The following is a 22,500-nucleotide window of genomic DNA, read 5'->3' as shown; positions in this document are numbered from 1 at the left end:
CTGACCTAGAGCTTTTATTACCTTCTCAGAGTCAGAACTCTTCTTCCATCAAGTCTCTCCTCTCACATGGTTAAGAACCACTGCTCTAGAGAGAAGGGCAAGGTTCACCACTGCCTTCTGCGGGAGCAGATGGGTGTTGAGCACTATGGGTACGTCAGGGTTTGGGGTGGAGGAGGATTACACAGACATCCCTGAAGGGAAGAAATGGCCAGTGGCCACCCCCATTGTAACTCATGGCTCTATACACCACCCACTGTGCTGTATTTTCATTTTCATTTCCCACATTTTGAAAATATCCTCCCTACAATTGTTTGAAAAATAATCATGCAATTCCATTATACCTGAAACTCTAAAGAAAACAATGGCAGGGAGAGGTGGGGGAGAGTGTGCCGACAATCTACTTATTAAAGGTATTTCCAACAGACATTCACGTGAGCTATCAGGAAGCATCTTGACAATTAAGTCAACTAAACACTGAAGCACTCGTGGAATTTCATTCATTGTGAGCCTAAAAACCAAGTTGGTTTTTCCTGAAGGCATCACTATTTATATTCTCAAATGCCACTGAAGCTGGGTCAAAGCCTACCACCACAGTTACGATGAGGATGTTATATAAAATACAGCAGTACACTCTTGCTAACACAAAAACCATGGGATAAAATTAACCGCATATTAAATGTAATTAATGCCTTGGCAAGATCAAATTAAGAAGTCAGTTGCAAAACTAGAATGGGTTTTATCTAGTCTTTTCTACCATATTCCAACATTTATATCAAAAATGAAGAAAAAAATAGAAATTACTTAAAAATCAAGGAAAACTCACAAAAGCTTTTACAACAGATCACTAATGTTCGGGAATTTAATAGCCACCGTTGCCCCTATTACTGAATAAACCCACAGGCCTATAAAATGTAATTGATTGATAAATGTAATTTATAAGTGGCAGCAGCAATAAAAACAACTAACTCCTCCTAATTTATTCATATGTTTATGTAATTACTATGAACAAGCATTGCACCAAGCACTTCATAAACGAATCACTAAAACTCAAATGGTAATCTCCCTAAATTCTCACAACCACCCTATGTGGTAGATGCTAACAGATCTCCATTCTACAGATGAGAAAGCTATGGCTTGGCAAAGAGAATATCAATTTGTCCATGGTCCCCCTGCTGGTATCCTGAATTCCCAAGCAAGTGCCAGGGTCCTATCCGTTAGGATTTATGATAACAAGACACTGCAGAGAGACAGGAAGATCAAATGAGACAACACAAGCAACATGCCTACCACGAATCTAAATCAAGGAAAGGTTCTGTCAGTCAGTCGGCAAAGTCAATGTGGCTGGCTAAACAGCCTAAAACCAAAATCTTAATTAATAGGACTTGTGATCTGGGGGGATTCTCAAAGATCTGTAAAGTATCCCCCATGAATACAAATGGCCTGGAGTATTCTATTCAAAGCTATAATTCTGTCTGTTAAAATAAATTAAAAACAAATGTAATTCAGAAATATTACACAGAGGGAAAATATGAAATCTTTCATTTCTTTTGCTCTGTTCTCATGCTCCTTTTCCCCAAATGTTTAACTCTGTTCATGCACGTCTGTCAATTTTTTCCTCTTCTGTTACCGGGACACCTCACTGCGGAGTTCATTAGCTGCTGGTGAAACTCACTAAGGTAACAGGACTGATAAGGCTGAGTCCTTAAAACCCAAACAGACAAATAAACAAAAAATCCTTCCTCGTCAATAAAATATTAAACCCTTAATATACCCTAAAGAGTTACTGATTCAAATGCAAAGTTATGCACGGACTGAAGAAGAGAATGTAGACTTCACTGCAAATAAAGTGCAAACACTTGACGTACCTTTGCTAGCATGGCAAGGTGCTGGTTCTGAACGATGGCAGTCCGATAGGTTGCTAATCCCCCCTCTTCCAGACTGGGAAACAGATAGTACAAATGGACACTGCCAAAAAAAAACCACATGGATAAGTATGTATCACAATATTCTGTATGTGGTTCTGAGTCTAAAACAACAGCCCTGACACATAATATCTGCGCAGTGCATACCGGCTGGGTTGAACTAAACTGAAAGGTCTCTGAAGGGTTAAACAGTAAACACAGTATATCTGAACGTGCTAAAACCCAAACACCATCCACTCATCTGTTCACACTGACTTCTTTAAAAAGAGCTCTCTGAAATACGATGACAATGAAGACCTGAACAATCATTCATCCTGCTGAGAGCAATCCTATCTAACACTTGAAAAGTGAGCCTGGAGACAGAGAGCTTTGCTTGGGTTGGGTTATAAGGGCCCCTGAGGAGAGCTCTGAGCAGGGCAGCCAGGTGGCACATTTGTCACAAGTACAGATGGGGACAGGAACAGAACCAGGAGTGGCAAACAGAGACCGGACTACTGATCAGGGAAGTCCGGGAATTAGGAAGAAGGCTGATGGAAAACCAGGCCGGACCACAAGGGTAACTGCGCTCTCCTAATTCTCAAACTAGTTTCGAAGACCCACTGTTGATTGGGGCAGCTAAGCTAGTTTGGCCCTATTGTGTCCAGTGAGAACACGCTGAGAAAAATGTTCTTTTGCCTCCCTTTGTCCTTCGTGGGAAAAGAAATGATTGAAAGAGAATAAAAATAGCTTGAGACAGTTCCAAGAGCAACATGTGTCATCTCCCTTTAAGAGAAATTTTATGAGTATTGAGAAACCAGAATGTACTTTCCTACCTCTACCTCCAAACTAAGGACCCAAAAACACTTCTGGGGAGAAAACACACAAACATATAGACACACGTACACTAGACACACCCAAAAAATCTGGTTATTAAAATTCTCGTAAGCTTTCCTTCCCTTGAGTTCAGAAAGAGTGAGAAAGGGATCAAAGACAAATCCCAGAAAATGAAATGACATTTTAAAATATCATCCCTTTCTCTACAAATTGAATATAAGCTCTGAAGCATCTAGACCAAGACAAGCTGATCTCTCGTGGCTGTAGCAACTTGAACATAAACTTGACAGGACAGAGACGCTAGCCTTTCATCTTGTAATCCTGCTCATTACGGCATCAGGGAGTGCAAGTTATCAGGGCAAGAGCCACAGACACGGAGCTTTTAAGCTCTGCAGAAGAGACCAAAACCACTGTGTTTCAAGGCTTTATTGGGCTAATTACAAAGAAGGTAATGTATTAAGTATGTTGCCTGTAAAATGCAATTATTGGGGAACAGCAGAAAAGCCTACTTACCTGGTCAGAAATTCAACGACAGCATCACCCAGGAACTCCAACCGTTCGTTGTGATTAATCCTACAGGAGAATTAAAAAGCTCTCTTGAAATAGCCCACATTTACATTTCCTCCCTCTCTTCTCAAAGGAAAGGATGCTGAGGGTTAGCTCCCTTAGTAATCAAAGCACCCTAACGAACTCCTCATAATCAAGGGCTCTGATGGCCATCCTGCCAGGGGGTGCCTAGGAGGGAAGGGAGGAGGGAGCACTGCCTCCTACCATGGGGTTCAGGCTTCCTACCCTGGTGCCTCCGTCCCCTGGGAATCAGACTTAAGGCAATGAGACATCAGCCTAACAACTGTGAATCTTTCTACACTGCTATCAGGTGGACGAGAAGGGAGAATGCATTCTTAGAGTAAGAACAGTGGAAAATCAGCACTGGCACCATGTTCTAGCTTCCCAAGGTCCAAACTCTGAATTTGACCTCATGTCTAAAGTCTCTTAAAATGGGCCTAACCTACCTTTTCAGTCTGCTATCCTCTTCCACCAATGCCCTGGGGCCTTTTCCAAAACTGCCTGGTCCTCTCTGAAAAGTGCACGTGTGCATGCTAAGTTGCTTCAGTTGTGCCCGACTCTTTGCAACCCTATGGACTGTAGCCTGCCAGGCCCCTCTGTCCATGGGAGTCTCCAGGCAAGAATACTGGAGTGGATTGCTGTGTCCTCGTCCAGGGAATCTTCCCGACCCAGGGATGAATTAGCGTCTCTTAGGTCTCCTGCATTGGCAGGTGGGTTCTCTACCACTGCTATCCTTTCCCACCAATGCACTGGATCCTTTTCCAGCATGCCTGGTCCTCTCTGAAGAGGGCATCCCCTACAATACTCAGTGCCTCTGTGCAGGCCAAGCTCTGTGCTGCCCTGGAGTTTTCAGGTCTCCCCTGTACAGCAAGATTCCCTGAAAACCGACTCATCCCTCGAGGTCTAGCAGAATGTGAGCTCCACACAAATGCCCACCTGAGTCCCTTATCAAAATAAGTACACTCCCTCGGTGCAGAGACTGTATTTTATTTATATCTCAATTATTTTGAGGAAGGTGCATCTTACAAGCTGAGTTTCTCATGTTGGAGAACGAGGCTGAAACGGGCAGGAAGGTGGCTCATGGAAGCCTCCTTCCACCTGCGAGTCTCTCAGTGCAAGCAGGTCACCATCTCTCTGCTTAGCAGAGATGTGACCTGATCTAACTGAGGCTTTTAAAGGCCACTCTGGCTGCCTTTAGCAGAGACTGAGCGCAGGAAAGACAAGTACTGGGGCGGATACTGCTGTGGTCCTGATGTGACATGATGGAGGTGCAGGCTGAAGAGGTAACAGAGGAGGGGCAGAGATGCTGTCAGATTTGGGAGACATTTGAAAGATGGAGCAGAAAAGAGGTGCTGATAGTTGGGACTAGGAAGCTAACCACAAGAAAAGGATGACGGGCAGTGCCAGACTCTGGCTCACATGGCTGGGTGGAAAGTGCTGCCATTTACTGCAATGGGAAGACCAAGAGGGGAACAGGTTTGGGAAGAAGCAAGAGTTGCCTTGTAGATATGCTGACTTTGAAATGTGCATAAAATATCCAAATGGAGAGATCCAGCAAAATGCTAGATATATTAACCTATTGTTCACAGGCAAGAACAAAGTTAGTAATAAATCTACGTGTGTGTCTCTTAGTCATTTCCAACTCTTTGCAACCCCACGGACTGTAGCCTGCCAGGATCCTCTGTCCATGAAATTCTCCAGGCAAGAACACTACAGCAGTTGTCTATACATAGACAGGATTTCAGATGCTGAAACTGGATGGCACTAGTGAGGCAGAGAATGCAGCTAAGCAAGGGGTCCCAGGACTGAGCCTAGGAAAGGGTCACGGCTGTGGCCCAGCAGAAGGGAAGCCAGCACAGGGGAACTGGCAAAGTGGTGGGAGGAAGAAGAGGTCAGTGTTATCCTGTAGCCAAAGAGAAGAGAATGTTTCAGTAAAGAAACAGACTCAGCAAGATGAGAAGAGAGCATTGACTCATACCAGGGAGATGGCTGAAGCCACGGAAGGGCAAGCTCTGTGAAGTGGTGGAGACAAGCCAGACTGTGACCCGAGTAGGCTGGGAACTTGAGTGTTGTCTGAAGCCATGCAAAAGAAGATCCTAAAATAAGTTACTGCCTGAGAGACAATAGGAACTAAGAAGGAATAAATTTTTAAAAAAGAGAGAAATTAACATTATCCTATTCTTTCCCACAAGCCAGTAAAATAAACATGCATTTTCTGTGGTAAAGACTATCATCTTCCCAACAGTTCAAAATACAATACAGGAAAATCTAGTTAAGGTGGAAACCAAGAAACCCTGGCCAGAGTCCAGAGTGAAGAAGAACCATACTTTGGACTGTTTTATGCTTAACTGAAGAATAACAAGACAACCAGTCAAAGAATAATAGCTGCTTTGAGTCATATACTATTTTGAATTAAGTCATATTGGTATAAATTTTATTTAATTTCATTTATAAACTTTCAGGGAGACAGGAACTACATCGAGAATTTTAATAACCTTGAAGGTAGACCATTATTCAGTGTGTTAAAATACAAGGTCACAGTGCTAAACAAGTTTATTCAATAGTAAGTCTGCCATCCATTAAATAATGTGTCCCCTATCCAGCATATGTTTTTTTGTATCCTCACTGTGACTAAACCCTGGCAGTAGGCCACAAATGAAAATGGGGGTTAAATACCACTTTAGTTTAGTATTATATCGGACACTTCCTAACCCAGTGGTTTATCTGGAAAAATGGACAGAGTGAGTTGCTGGTCCTTGCTGTCTACAGGCAAGTCTTTTGTTCCTTCTTCCGTTGTTTATACTTCCTTTAATCACCCCTGTTTAAATACTAGCAAGCTCCAAGATGAGATGTTTACAGAGCAGTAAACATTCCATTTGCTTTTGAGAACTGAATCAACAGAGGCATTATGAAATTTAGATTAACTGTAGCAGTTAGATAGCACATTTGGTCTGTGGAAATCAAAACACTTCATAAAACAGAACAGTCTCCCTGTAATAGTAATTACTGTAAGGTGTCATCTACTCCATAGAAAACCATCTTGGGATGGGCCAAGTCCAAGGGTCACTGCTAGAGGGAGGGGACGAATGACATTTTCTTACCTTTGCATTCCAAGCCTCAAGGGGCAACTGGTAGGGCAGAGCTAGAATGGGCCTTGCAGGTCGACGGAAAGTTCCACCCAGCCCAGGAATTCCTTCTGTCCATTATATCTATTTGTGGCTCAGCTGGTCAAGAATCTGCCTGCAGTGCGGGAGTCCTGGGTTCCTGGGTAGGTAAGATCCCCTGGAGAAGGGAAAGGCTACCCACTCCAGTATTCTGGCCTGCAGAATCCCATGGACTGTATAGACCATGGGGTCGCAAAGAGTCGGACACAACAGAGAGTCGAACATGACTGAGCGATTTTCATACTATGGTAATTATTAAAAAAATATTATAATAGAGACTACAGGCATACCTCATTTGGGGCTTCTCTGATAGCTCAGTTGGTAAAAAATCCACCTGCAATGCAGGAAATCCCAGTTTGATTCCTGGGTCGGGAAGATCCGCTGGAGAAGGGAAAGGCTACAAAATCCAGTATTCTGGCCTGGAGAATTCCATGGTCTGTACAGTCCACGGGGTTGCAAAGAGTTGGACATGACTGAGTGACTTTCACTATTACATCTAACTGAACACTTGGGGGGAGAAGCCTTACTAGATCTCAGATCCAACTGGACCCATGGATCCCAGATTAAGCATCTACTCATATATAGTCAATGCACTGTTACTGGTTTTAATGATAAATAGTAAATGTATAACTGATTGGAGAAGAAAATGGCAACCCACTCCAGTATTCTTGCCTGGAGAATCCCATGGACAGAAATAGTCAGGCAGCTATAGTCCAAAGGGCTGCAAGGAGTAGAACACGACTGAAGCAACTTAGCATGATTGAAAGGGTACTCTGCAACTACCATTTCCTTAAATAGGCCTTAATAAACAGTCTAAACGTGTTTCTCCACTGATCCCATAGATCCTCACACATTATGTCCAGCAATGACTCTACCAAGCAAAACAAAACACAACAAAGGAAAGCTGCTTGAGTTTCCTACTTTTCCATTACAGTCTCCTGGCCCCTCATTCCCAAAGGTCCTACTGATAACATGGATCCCCTGAATGAGACCGAATGCCTAATCCTTCAGAGACCTTCGCTGTGGTAACATTTTGCTGTGATTTGTATTACTTAAATATAACTACACACCTGAGATTTATGTGGTTCAACAGTGACACTTCAAAAAATGACAGGTTAACTTGTAACCATAAAAGTTAATTATTCTGTAGTTTTGATAGGCAGGCAGATTTTTATCTATCAATTTTAAGTCTTTGTGTCTTTTGTAAATGCTGCTGCTGCTGCTGCTGCGTCGCTTCAGTCGTGTCCAACTCTGTGCGACCCCATAGACGGCAGCCCACCAGGCTCCCCGTCCCTAGGATTCTCCAGGCAAGAACACTGGAGTGGGGTGCCATTTCCTTCTCCAATGCATGAAAGTAAAAAGTGAAAGTAAAGTCGCTCAGTCGTGTCTGACTCTTAGCGACCCCATGAACTGCAGCCTACCAGGCTCCTCTGTCCATGGGATTTTCCAGGCAACAGTACTTTGTAAATGCTGCTGCTGCTAAGTCACATCAGTCGTGTCCAACTCTATGCGACCCCATAGACAGCAGCCCACCAGGCTCCCGTCCCTGGGATTCTCCAGGCAACAATACTGGAGTGGGTTGCCATTTTCTTCTCCAGTGCATGAAAGTGAAAAGTGAAAGTGAAGTCGCTCAGTTGAGTCCAATTCTTCGCGACCCCATGGACTGTAGCCTACCAGGCTCCTCTGTCCATGGGATTTCCCAGGCAAGAGTACTGGAGTGAGCTGATCCGAAATCAGATTACGAGATTCACCAGCCGTTAAACTTTTGAAGGCTCTGACCATGACCTTTCCTAATGCTCCCATTTCCCTGTTTCTAGTCAACAAGTAAAAAACCTGCAATAAAAGTAATATCATGAATTGCCTTCTTTCCTTTAAGACTTATTTACTGAGCCCCTGCTTTTTGAAAGGCACTAATTAGAAAAGAAAAAGAATTTGAAAGAAAGAAAAGAGAGAGTAGGATCAAAGACCTTCCAAATGCTCACAGTATTAAAAAAAAAAAAAAAAAAACAACTATGACACAAAATATTAATAATACCTGGGAGAACTGAAACTTGCACCAGAAAAGAAATGCTGGCAGAATGTGAGCACAGCTACAATGACTGCCGGCCTTCAGGGAAGGGAGAGGGTATGCTCGAGTGCACAGGAAGCAGTTCAGTCTTACTGGTGTGCAGAAGGCCACAGGGAAGACAGCAATGTGCCTGGAAGAGTGGCCTGGGTCACCAGGTGCTGGGATTGTCAGGTGAGGAGGTTCAGACGAATTCAGCAGGTGACATGATATCGCAAAAAGCCTTCAAGCAGTTTACAGCTACAAACTAGAATGGAGGCTCTAGAAATAGCAAGATGATGCCTGGAGAGGCCGTCTGGAGGGAGACCCAGCAGAACGCGGCACTACTGCATGGCAGGATGGGCAGGGGTGGGAGGAGTGGCTTTCGGTAGGGCTGGGAAGAACTCCACCCAGCTCCCCAACCTGCCCTGTTCCTCCATCTGCAGCGCCAGACACAGATGCCCAAACAACCTACTAGCCTACTGGCTGTCTTGTTCCTTTCTCAAGTCTAAAGTCCTGAGCAGGCTTGCTTGGGAGGAAATATACCCACTGATGCTTGAAACTGCATAGTGTTCGTTTCAAACATGTACAAATACTTTCAAGAAGCAGACTACCACATCCCACTTTATAACAGCAAACTAAGAAACAAACAGGGAAGAGGGCACGTTGTTTCAAGTGAATTCAATTATTCAAGCACATGGTATATAACTGACCCATAACCCCTGAACCACCACCAGAGCTCTCCTTGGCCCCACAGTAGTCTGGTATGGCTGTTGTGTTTTTGACCCTCACTGAAGCGCATAGCAGAGTCTTCCTTATATTATGCATGTTTATGGAACTCTTACCCCACCCCAGGTAGTCACACCTCCTGGTGAATGGGGGCTATGTCTTACTTGCCTTTGAAAGAAGTGAAAACATCAGTTGCACAGTTGTGTCCAACTCTTTGCGACCCCATGGACTGTAGCACACTAGACTCCTCTGTCCATGGAATTCTCTAGGCAAGAATACTGAAGTGGGTTGCCATTCCCGTCTCTGGGGGATCTTCCTGGCCCAGGGATCAAACCCAGGTCTCCTGCATTGCAGGCAGATTCTTTACCATCTGAGCCACGATCACTAAGGGTATGGTCGTGCTGAGGAGGTTGGTAGGTGGCAGGCAGAGAAGAAGAACGAAGGCTTCCCTGACCAGGAACTGAACCCGGGCCCAGCAGTGATGGCGCCAAATCCTAACCGAAATACCTGTGAACTGCCTCAAACTCAAAAGGCACTGGACAAATGTCTGTTGGATTAAATCTGTCTGTGTTTCTTCAGTACAGCTCCCAGGGCTGTGCACAGGGGGATACTACACAGCCATAGCCAAGCAGCCGCCGGACTGGCTGCCGAGGCAAGGAGGCTCTTTCTGAATAGAAAGCTGGGGTCAATTCTGCATCAGCAAAAAGATCAGACAGAAGGCAGGAGACTCTCAGCACAAGAGCCACAAAGGCCAGAACAGAAGTCAAAGGACAAGAGAGAGCATGTCTATTCTCTATCAGTGGCATCATTTTCAAAATGTAAATTCAGGAAGAACACAGTCTCTCAGCCATCATTCCCTTTGCCAGGGTAAGAAAACATAAACCACGAGGTTTAAACAGTGCTATCAAAAAGACATAATTTATATGCCAACAGCTGTGGGTGGGGTGGATGAGACAAAGATCACTTAAACCTGTGCTTTCATCACTGAAAAAGAATGGGTCGGTGGCATGTGTAGCCCTGCTGAAGGGGGCTGCAGGGGACCCAGGGTTCTACTTATTAAAATACAGAACTGGCCATCTGAAGACTTCACAGTATAGCAGGGTATAGGGAAACCAGGACCACGCTATCCCTGAGGGTGTGATTAAGGCTCCTCTAATTAGACAGTTCTTTTCTGATCTTCGACTCGCACGGAACACAGTAGTGAGACGTGTGATCATCTTCAAACTGGAATTTTAAAGTTTCGGCCTGCCTTTCTTTTTACCTCTTGATTGAAGAGGAAGAGACGGTTTGGTTCATGATAACCTCAAAAGAGAGCACCCTCAAGGCAAGCCTATTTGAAAAGAAAAGGGATACATGAAGAAAAAGGTAGGGGAGGAAGCTGTGCCAGCTGGACTGGGCATGCACCTGGCTGAAGAGGCCATTACCAGCTGCAGCAGTGTCTCATGTCTAACCCTGCTCTCCCCACCTTTCATCCATCTAAGTCTGCTTCCTAAGAGGGACAGGCTTGACTGTTCAACTTTTCAGTGCCCCGGGTTAAAAAGCAAGCCTCTCTCAGTCTCCTGTACTGGCTTTCAAAATAGAACCTGCTGTGCTTCACACACAAAGATAAGCCTCCTGAGAGCAATATTAGAGCCTCAGCAGCCATCAGGCATTTGTTTCCATTCCATTTTCCAGGATGTTAATGAGTTTATTTGGACCCCGCCTACTTCCTTCCCAGATTCTTCAGGGGCTCAAGGCCACACAAAAGTGAAAATATTAATGTATGAAGGTAGCTTTTAAAATCAAGAAGTAAGATAGGGGAAGTTAACACATAAAGCTTTCCAACCCATTATATGAGGCCAGTATTATCCTAATAATGAAATCAGACAAAAACATCAAAGGAAAGGAAAACTACAGGCCCGAAATCCTCGGCACGATACCAGCAGACTAAATTCTACCTAAACACACCGTATAAGGACTATACACCATGACCAAGTGTAATGTATCCCAGGAAGGCAAGGTTGGTTTAACACCCCCAAATCAATTAATATAACACACAACGTGAATAAAATAAAATTTTAAAAAGCATGGTTATCTTAATAGATGCAGAAAAAGCATTTGACAAAATTCAACACACCCTCACGACAAAAATATTACGCAAAGTAGGAACAGAAGGGAACTTCCTCAATATGATAAAAGGCACCTATGAAAAACCCATACAAAATGGTAAAAGAATGTTTTCCTTTTAAGATTAAGAAGACAGCAAGGAGCCTCTCTCACTACTTCTACAGGATATTGTACTAGAGACGCTAGCTAGGGCAATCAGGTTAAGAAAATGAGATAAAAGGCATCCAGTCTGAAAAGGATGGATGTGAGAGTTGGCTGGATGGATGTGAAAAGGATGTGAGAAGGATGGATGTGAGACCATAAAGAAAGCTGAGTGCCGAAGAATTGATGCTTTTGAACTGTGGTGCTGGAGAAGACTCTTGAGACTCCCTTGGACTGCAAGGAGATCAAACCAGTCAATTCTAAAGGAAATCAGTCCTGAATATTCATTGGAAGGACTGATGCTGAAGCTACAACACTTTGGCCACCGGATGCGAAGAACTGACTCACTGGAAAAGACTCTGATGCTGCGAAAGATTGAAAGCAGAAGGAGAAGGGGACAACAGAGGATGAGATGGTTGGATAGTGCCACTGACTCAATGGACATGAGTTTGAACAAGCTTTGGGAGTTAGTGATGGACAGGGAAGCCTGATGTATTGTGGTCCATGGGGTTGCAAAGAGTCCGACATGACTGAGCGACTGAACTGAACTGAACTGAGTCTGAAAAGGAAAAAGTAAAATTATCTCTATTTACAGGTGAAATGATCATCTACATAGAAAATCTTAAAGTGAAGTGAAAGTCGCCCAGTCGTTCTGACTCTTTGTGACCCCATGGACTGTACAGTCCATGGAGTTCTCCAGGCCAAAATATTGGAGTGGGCAGCCTTTCCCTTCTCCAGGGGATTTTCCCAACCCAGGGATCAAACCCGTCTCTCGCATTGCAGACAGATTCTTTACCAACTGAGCTATCAGGGAATCCCAGAAAATCTTAAGGAATCAACTAAAAAACTATTGGAGCTAACAAATGAGCTCGACAAGGTTGCAAGATACAAGATCAAAATAAAAAATCAACTGCATTCCTATATGCTTGCAATGAACAATCTCAAAATAAAAATTATAAAAATAATTTCATTTAGAATAGCACTGTAAAGAATAAAATACTTAAGAATAAATTCAACAAAAGACATACAAAATGTGTACTCTGGAACCTAAAAAACATTACTAAGAAATTAAACACATGTTCAGGGAACAGAAGTATTAAGCAGGAGACTTAATATTAAGATGGTAATCATTCACGAATTCACCCACAGATTCACCACAATCCCTATCAAAATTCCAGCTAGCTTCTTTGCAAAAGTTTAGCTAATTAAAAAATTCATGTGGAAAGGTAATAGGCCTAGAATAGCCAAAACAATCTTAAAAAAAAAAAGAAAGCTAGAAAAGGGACCTTGTATTTCTAGGCTGCAAAACTTATTACAAAGCTACAGTAATCAAGACAAACTGGTACTGGCTTAAGGTCAGGCATACAGATCAATGGAATGAACTAAGAAGCAAAAATACACCCTCATATATACCATCAATTGATTTTCAACGAGGGTGATTTCAACCAAGCTGATTTAGTGGGGAAAGATTAGCCTTTTCAAGAATGGTGGTGCTAGGATAAGTGGATATCCACAAGCCAAAGAAAGCAGCTAGACCTCTGTGTCATACCAGTTCTAACTGAAACAGACCAAAGATCTAAATGTGAGAGAAAAAGCCATAAAGCTCTTAGAAGAAACAGATGTAAATCTCTGTGACTTTAGATTAGGCAATGGTTTCTTAGACATGTCACCAAAAGCAAAAGGAACCAAAGTAACACAATTTATCTATTATTTAGAATTAATCAAAACTTCTGTGCTTCATTAAAACAGTAAAAAGATGATCCACAGAATGAGAAAAATTTTTTTTACAAATCATGTATCTGATAAGGGATTTGTATCTGGAATACATTTAAAAAATGATTGTAACTCAATAACAAAAAGTAACTTGATTAAAAAATATAAAAAGGATCTAAATAGATATTTCTCCAGTGGAGATATATGAATGGCCCAAAAGCACATGAAGAGATGCTCAACATCATTAGTTATCAGAGAAATACAACAAAACCACAATGAGATAATATTTCATATCCACTAGGAAGCCCAGGTTCAAAAAGACAGATAATAACAAGGGCTGGGAAAGATGCAAAGAAACCAGAACCTTTAAATACTGCTACTAGGAATATAAAATGGTACAGACTCTTTGGAAACAGTCTGGCAGTTCCTTAAGGGAAAGGTGAAACAGAGTTACTATATCATCCAGAAATTCAACTTCAGTTATATACCCAAGAAAAATCAAACATGTCCATACAAAAACCTGCACACAAATATTCATAGCAACATCATGCAAAATAACCAAAAAGGAAAAAGAACAAATGACCATCAATCTGATGACCAGATAAACAAAACGTGGCCTACCTATACCATGGAATATTATTTGGCAATAAAAAGAAATGAAGAACTAATATGTATTACAACATGGATAACCCTTCTAAGCATTACATAAAGTAAAATAAACCAGTCACAAAAGACCACATATTGTATGATACCATTTATACAAAATGTTCAGAATAGGCAAATTCATAAAAATTAAAAGTAGATTAAAAGAAGATTGCTGGTTGCCTAGGGCTGGGCAACCTGAGGGAAATATGGAGTATGGGGTTTCCTTTGGGCATGACGAAAATGCTCTAAAATTAGACGGTGATCACAGGTACACCATTTTGTGAAGATACCACTGAATTGTATGCACTTTAAATGGATGAATTGTATGGTATGTGAATTCTATCTCAACAAAACTAATATTAAAAAAATCTACTTTACCTTGAGGGAGTTGGGTCATCTTGGCCAAGGCGTGACATAATATTTATTAAGGTGTTAATTCCTATTTTTTAAAAACAATCAAAAGTCAATATTGTTAGAAGCATTCTAGAACCATCATATGACATCCAGAAAGAAAATTATTTATCTCACTCCAATCTGACTTGCATGTGGACAAGTTTGATCAACTTAGTTACTTTAAACACTATTTGATAGGAGAAATTAAATCTTCTCAAAAATGCATTCACTCTTATTATAATGCTGTGCTCAAAGTAAATGTCATTACATATGAGTCAAGAAGCAGTAAACACTGACATAATGAAACAGTTACCAGGGAACCATTCCTGGTGGGGATTTAATTTACAACAGGGGGCACAGAACAAAATAGGAGACTGCAATCCAAACGGACCTTTTTTCCGCATGTGCATGTGATGAACTTTTCTATCTCCATATTTGGGCTGCCGAATTCCACAGTTAGACAAAGAATTCCTGGCATGATCAGGATTCATTCCAAAATTTAAGTGATGACTTGGGTGGGTCATGGCCAGCTAAAATTCCAAAGACATAAGTTCAGTTTTAAAAACTCAGCATTAAAAAAATTCAATAAAAACCAAACAAACAAACAAAAAAAAGCATAGAAGCACCATCACAAATGAAACAGGAAAGAGACTTGTTTATCCAATTAAATTTTAAGCCCCAAACTTTCCATTTTCTCCAGTGTCAAATTTCCAGAGCTATGGTCCAAGCCCTCTTCTGCAAACAAATCTAAAAATCCACATCTTTCAGAGAAGAATTAGAATACACAGCACCTGGAAAGAAGAGTCACAAAAGAGGAAAAGATGAAAGAAGAGGTTTGGGTTTGACAGGCAAATCTGGAAGCTTTGGTCTATTTCTTTAGGGACAGTCTAAAAAAAAAAGTGAGAAAAGGGGTTTGAAAGTGGCAATCAGAGTAGAGTAATGGAGAACACTATGTTTTAGACATCCTCATCCTCTCCAGAATAGAGATTCTCCATATTCCACTTGTAACCTGCAAGATGAATTACTCCTATCTTGTTATTATATAAATGTACAGGAGAGTAACTCTCACCTGTAACAGACAACGATCTTGGAAAGTATATCCTATCAACTTGTCCAGATGCATTAGGCACTGGTGGTAGCGAATATGATGGGTCAGAACTGGCAGCATCATGGCATGCTAGGAAAAAGCACATTTCAATATGTTTAATTCTCTAAAAGTGTATTAAAAACATTTCATTCATTTTGCAGCAAACAAAAAATATTTTTACATCCCAAATCCCATCCGCCAAAGTCTTAAAACAGTGTACTGGCAGCATGGCACCCTGGCATACCCTCTGTGAGGGGCAGTGGAGTAAGTTGTTAGAGATACAGTCTCTGGAACCAGAGTGCCTGGGTCCAAATGCTGCTCTGTCACTCACCCATCCTGGGACTTACGGTAAATTACTTAACCTCTCTGTTCCTGTTTCTTCGCCTGTCAACTGAGGACAACTGGTGTAGCTACCTTCAAGGACAATTAAAAGGATCAAATGAGTAAATACAACAGGCTGCTTAGAAGAGGGCATGTGTGGCCCTCACTAAAGTAGGAAGAGCCCTGGTTCATCAGCAGCCAGCAGTGTAGCCTTGAGGAAGCCACAAAAATTTCTGTACCTCCTTGTTTCTTTAATTCTAAGGGAATGGATTAGGACTCACAAATTCTGAAACTTTGTCAGGGTCAAGGCACTTCTGAGATCTAAGGAAAATGAGTCTTTCCCCAGAAAAAGGCCTGTGTGCACAAACACGCAAAAATTTTATGGAATTTTAATGAGTTCACAGATCTCTAAAGCCCATCATTAGCCTCTGGGTAAGAACTTCTCAGCCAGATGATCTCGAAGGGCCATTCCAGGTTTAACACTCAATCTAACATTATGAGGATAACTTTTATAAAAACCATCAATACAGTTAAATCACCTGAGGACACAGAACTTTTATTTCAATCACTTTTCATTTGGCTATAGATTCCTTATTGGGAGACAATTTCATGGAGAGTGTATCTTTTTCCTTTTTTTAATAACGTTTCCCTAGAAATCAAGAGAATGAAGAAGTCATTCTTATTCATCAGAACCTGGAGGATGGGCACAGCCCACAGAATGACTGACATGTGCTTTCTATCATTTTAGTCTTTGAAGTATTTTAAGCTGACATTATTTAAAAATACATGGTAATGGATTTGCTTGAAATTACAGAAATCAGTTCCCTGTATTAACTTATAAAGAAAGATTAGTTCTCCCAAAAAAGGATCTTTAATCAACAGAAGTCTTTCTTTCCAGTTTAATTCAGTAAATATGTATTGAGCACCTCCACATGCAAGGCTTATAATAGCTGTGGAAAAGAAAAAAGATGAAGACTCTCTTTTCGACCCTGGGGGCTTCCCAGAGATATGCTATTCTGATTCGAAATACTGGCATTTTGTCCACTATGTTTTGATCCATGCTGTATTAAAAAACACAATAATAAGCAAACAAAGTATGTGGCCAAAATATAATACAGTTTCCCAGGCATTTCAACTGCATGGGACTCATGGGTATTGAGGCTAAGCACTCAAGGAGGATGGGTCATGAAGACTACGCAGTGTAACTATTTTTCTAAAGTATGAATTCAAACTGGTGAGTTGTTTTCATACCTCCAGCGAGGAAGAATCATTAACTGTTAAGAAAATAACTATCTTCAGAGTATGCTGATTATTAGAAAATAGTCTATCCCTCTGATCTACCCCAGAAAAGAAAATACATTTAATGGCAAAGTTCCCACATCTTCTCTTCACCAAACTAAGTCTTACTTACTTTACCCTTTACTCACATGAAACAGCTGTGAGTCCCTTCATCACTTCCTCTAAACTTGCTCCAAATAGAGCCAGGTTCTCTTTCCAAGTAAGTATGGTTCTTGTGAACACCACGGAAAGGTAGGGATGACCAAGGTCCATTTTGGATCCCTGACAGATAAGTCTCGAGGTTCTCTATAAGACTCTGGCTCAGTTTGTTAAATGATCAATCTTTGCAATGTTGAGACCACACACAATCATTAAGCATCTCCCCTCATTGTATTCATTTCTAGAAACTGCTTTCACTTTATTTACTTGTTTTATTTATTTTTATGTGGCTGTGCTGGGTCTCAGCTGTGGCACGTGGGATCTTTGATCTTCAGTGTGACATGTGGCATCGTTTTTCTGGTTGCAGCAGGTAGGATCTAGTTTCCTGACCAGGGATCAAGCCCAGGGCTCCCTGCTGATCCTGCATGCACACACTGTGAAGTTTCTCCATCTCCTCCATCACTTGTCCAGGCTCATTCCCTATTACCGTCGACAGCATTGGCAGCAGCAGAACATCATCACATGTTCCATCACCTTGTCCTTGTGCTTTAGAACCGTGCTGCTGGCTGAATGATTCATGTTGTAAGAAAGAGTGACGTCTACCACCTTCTCGCCTCACTCCACTCTCTCAGTTATTTTCACTTTTGTCTCCATCATTATTGCATGGCGCTTCTTAGCAGTACCAGCTACATCGCTGCTGCTTTTATGCTGCTCCCAGATATCCTGGGCTTGAAATAAAGATACTATACCACTGTACTCTATACAGTACTATATAGTAAAGTACACAGAAGCACAACTACCCATAGAGGATGCACACACGTGACAATGTACACCAGACACATGAACTAACTTACCTGGCTGAACATTCAAACACAAGTTTGCATCTTTGAAAGTTCACAACTTGAAGGTTTGTATGTAGTGGACTCACTGTAGCCCAAACACAACTCTGTCTACTCAGCACTCACCACCACTCTGTTCTTCTTTTCAATTTTCTTCAGGCACCCTGCCTTCTAGTTTTCTCCAGTTTCACATGGGCCTAATACTGGTTATATGTTAAACTGACATAGTTTCTTTGCTCCTTTTTTGACGTCTCTGTGTGTCACATTTATCCATCCTCCATTCTCAGGATTCAGTTTATTGATTTCCATGGACCTCCCGCTTGGTGGCACAGGGCACAGGTACCTAGTCTTCTAAGTCACCAAGTCAACTCTGGTGTGCAAAACCCTGTTCTTAAAGTACAGACACCATAGAGAGATGATACTTTTCCTCTTCTGAGTCATAATGCTGAATTTCTCAGCCTCAGTATCAGGTTTTGATTCCTGCTTTTTCTTCTGTATTACCCGGAATTCATTCTAACAAGCGGTTACACTGAGAAAATCTTTCAACAGTTTCTCTCTAAACATGGTTCAAGTTTGCGCTTAGCTGACATGTAATTCCAGGTTACAGGACCTCCTCTACGTTTTCATTCCTCCTAACACTGGTTGGAGCATATCAGGTAGAATTTTCTAATCTCGTAACAACCCTCGGTAACCGCTCTGGTTGGGAAATTATGCTTCCAGAATGAGAAGCTGGGACTCAGGTTGCTCTGCCTTAGTTTCAACACAATAGTTTTATTGCCAGTGGCAGCCAGACAGCATCACAAGGCTTTTGCCAGCAACCCACCAGCAATTATTATTACCCCACCCGGCCCCCACCCCAGGATTTCAGAGACGCACTCAGCCATTTTCTCTTAAAACTAAGTATGAGTTCATTTTTCCACAGGTTTCAGGGTTACTCAGAGTATTCCATGTATACACTTCATTTAACTGCTATTTCTCAGTCAGATTCTTATTCTTCATTACCAAAAATACTAACCACATTTACTTCGTATTACATGCCACCTGAGCAAACCCCAGGAGATGGTGAAGGACAGGAAAGCATGGTGTGCTGCAGTCCACAGGGTCGCAAAAAGAGTTGGACACAACTGAGCAACTGAACAACAACACGTCTCCTGCCATCTTATTTGATGAAAACACATGAAAATGAAAACATGTATTCTGAGATAAGAAACTATAGTTAAGAGGCAATATAACTTGCAAAAAAATAGGACTGGAGGGTAGAAGCCTGGAAACAGCAGGAGTCCTCCACGTGGAGGAACCATCATTACACAAGAAGTATTCACCTTTGACGAAGTCCTACTCAGGAACCTTGTCTCCAACCAGTCAAACACAGGAACTGATTGTTTTTGGCTATGCGCATGCTCAGTCACTCAGTCATGTCCAGTTCTTTGAGACCCCATGGACTGCAGCCCACCAGGCTCCTCTGTCCATGGGATTTTCCTATCAACCTCAAAATAGAATGTAAATGTAATATATGCAGAGATAGAGAGACGATAACCTAGTCATCCAGCTGCTTCCAATCCAGCTGGGAAGCCAGAGTCAGGTTCTTGTGACACAGCTGAAGGACATAAAACTACAGGGTTCATTCAGGACCCCTATTTGTTTTACCAAAAGAAAGGGTAGAAAGAGCTCAATGTTTTTTAAAAAAAATTGTGTTCAGTGGAACTAAACTTATCTAGGAACTGCTGCACAGACAACGGGACACTCCCTCCACACCCACTAGTCACCAATCAATCAGTTGGTTTGTTTGTTTTTTTTTTATCTTTTTACAAATTAGGGTTTCACAGGGTTGTGTTTAATAAAAAAAACTTCACAGTTAAATCAAAAACATAAGTTTAAAAACCACTGAACTAGAAGAACTCTAAGATCCTTTCCAGTTCTCAAAGTTCCATAATTTCAGGATCTCTTAAACAATCAACTTTGACATCACTGAGATCAGCAGATGGTTGGACATTCCAGTCACTGTTACTACAATGTCTTAAGCAGCTATGTTGGGGTTACAGTGCTATGTTGGTTTTGGAGAAACACTAGCAAGCTGAAAAAATGGGTATTATTACAGCTCCAAGTGGCCCTAAGAAACAATCAATGGAAGTAAGATATCCACTTCTGAAAGCATTTACAGTTAAAAAAAATTGGTCAATGGGTAATATAACTGAAGACTTTTTAGACAGACTGGCATCCACTACAGATGATTATTTTCAAACTACTTAGCAATACTGCATCAATAGCAGTTCATCTCAGCAAAAAAACATTTAGCTTCACATGGTAAATGAATTACATAGCAATTCCTTTAATGATAGGATTAAATTCCACTGTTCAATACAATAATTAAATGCCAGCATTGATTTAAAAAAAAAAAAAAAAACTCATTACAATGAAATGAATACCTAAGAGTGTCTGGACTCATTACAACTCTTACTACCATCACAAGAGACAAGTGGCAGCTTGGAATATTCTTCCAAAAGGCTAAACACAGCGAACTGCACTGACCCCAGTCTGCGTAATCATTTCCTTTACTTAATTACCATGGACTGCAACCAATATCAATCATAACAAAAGAATCAAGTGAAGAGTCAAAGAATATGCTGGATTTGAGGGATGTCTCATTTGGTAAAAATTCACATTTAAGGAAAAAAATACCTCTTAGTGAGCCAGTTATATATTGCTGAAATGTTCCTCTATTAAGTCTACCCCTCCATCCCCGTAAAAATGGGCTGGGCTTCCTTGGTGGCTCAGTTGGTAAAGAATCTGCTTGCAGTGCAGGAGACTCAGGTTCAATCCCTGGGTCAGGAAGATCCCCTGGAGAAGGGAATGGCAACTCACTCCAGCATTCTTGTCCGGAGAATTCCATGGATGGAGGAATCACTGAGACAGAGCAGACTGTAGACTGGCGAGCTACAGTCCATGAGATCACCGAGTCAGACACAACCGAGCGACTAACACGTCACAAAGAAAAAATACTATCCTTTGGCTCAAATATGTATACTGTTTCTGCTCATTTAATACTTTCAGCTCTCTGCACTGTAAGTCTGGGTTCTCAGTCTGGAATGTTTATACACACCACCTTCAGGAATCTGCCTGTAGAGCTGCCGGAGTATCTCTTTTGACAGGCACTTACCCACATGCTCAAAACAGGCAGACACATTTGAAGAACAGACCTGCCTTCCCTCAATGTGCGGAGACAGAATTGAGCATTACTAAGTCAGCGCCTCCCACGCCCCCGCCATGCACACGCGCGTGCACCACACACAGCTAAACAAGACAACGTGAAAACTGACACAGAAACAGAACCCAAATGATAGAAAACAGTGTACTGTTGATGTTCCATTTAGCTACAAGGTAATACATTCTGCAGAAACTTCTCAGAATTAGGAAGACTTCAGTGCCAGATGCCTTTTAAAGGAAGAGACGTTTGGGTATAATTGTGTTCTCAGAAGCGTCATCACCTGACAGACATCAGAACGGATGCCAGTTTTCCAGAAGCCTTGGCTACTCAGCTCCACCGTTACTTCTCGCCTCATGGTATTCTTCTGTCGTATTTTTTGGAGCGCTTCCTAGAAAAGAACTCATTGTGATGAGTAACCTGACAGCTCTAAAGCAGTATTAAGCCAAACATCAAGCATTAGTAAATTAGCTGGATTCGTTCACCCTTACATTCAGGTAGTCAAAATTCTTCATGCCAAATTAGATTTTTAAAAAATAGAGAAAGGCCTTGGGAATAAGCCAGCTTTTCCTGATAAATGGAGAAGGAAAAACTAACCTAAAGAAGCTACTCTGGCAAGTTCAAATGAAAAATGTCCTTTTGGGGACTTTTTGGTGGTCCAGTAGCCTCCCAATCTGAGGGGTTCAGGTTCAATCCCTGGATGGGGAGCCAGGACTCCACATGCCTCATGGCCAAAAAACCAAAACGTAAAACAGAAGAAAAATTGTAACAAATTCAATAAAGACTTTAAAAATGATCCTTGTCAAAAAAAAGAAAAATCGTGAAAAAAAAATGCCCTTTAACTGAAAAAGAAACAAAATGTGGTGTTTGGAATCTGAAATCTGCATGTAAAAATTATATTTAAATCAAGCCTTATGTTAAGCATTTACATATAAGAAAGACAATCAGTAAATTAACCAGAAACCCATGTAATTCTCAAAGACGCCTTCTAATTTGCAAACCCTGCAGCAAGGGTATATTTTATTAAAACAAGACAATGATTCAAAACTGCTACAATACGTAAACAGGAATTGACTCTTCCCTTTTACCGCCACCCTTCAAATAATTAATGATAAAAAATAATTTTATACTTGTATGTTTATTCAATTTAAAAAAATCTCATAGAATTCATAACAACAACAGGAACCACCACCACCTCCATCACTGATTAAGTTACTAATACAGGCCGGGTAGCTCATACAGTAACAAATCTGCCTGCAATGCAGGAGACCTGGGTCCTATCCGTGGGTTGGGAAGATCCCCTGGAGAAAAGAATGACAACCCACTCCAGTATTCTTGCCTGGAGAATTCCATGAACAAAGGAGCCTGGCAGGTTAC

General features: G+C 41.5%; 1 protein-coding gene across 3 annotated transcripts in view; it reads right to left on the bottom strand.

Annotated features, from left to right (window-relative positions):
- Positions 1-22,500, bottom strand: part of DROSHA (drosha ribonuclease III) — a 122,740-nt gene that overhangs the window by 33,385 nt on the left and 66,855 nt on the right. For all 3 annotated transcript variants that reach the window (XM_061393809.1, XM_061393807.1, XM_061393808.1), the window contains 6 exons: positions 21,407-21,514; positions 15,307-15,414; positions 14,629-14,767; positions 14,223-14,283; positions 3,249-3,308; positions 1,866-1,965 (listed from right to left, as the gene is read on the bottom strand). In XM_061393809.1, coding sequence (XP_061249793.1) covers positions 1,866-1,965; positions 3,249-3,308; positions 14,223-14,283; positions 14,629-14,767; positions 15,307-15,414; positions 21,407-21,514 — 576 coding nt within the window. The remainder of the gene's footprint in view (positions 1-1,865; positions 1,966-3,248; positions 3,309-14,222; positions 14,284-14,628; positions 14,768-15,306; positions 15,415-21,406; positions 21,515-22,500) is intronic.

Source organism: Bos javanicus, chromosome 20 (assembly GCF_032452875.1).
Source record: "Bos javanicus breed banteng chromosome 20, ARS-OSU_banteng_1.0, whole genome shotgun sequence".
Lineage (NCBI taxonomy): Eukaryota > Metazoa > Chordata > Mammalia > Artiodactyla > Bovidae > Bos > Bos javanicus.
The sequence above is the reverse complement of the archived record's forward strand: the minus strand, read 5'-3'. Positions and strand labels throughout refer to the sequence as shown.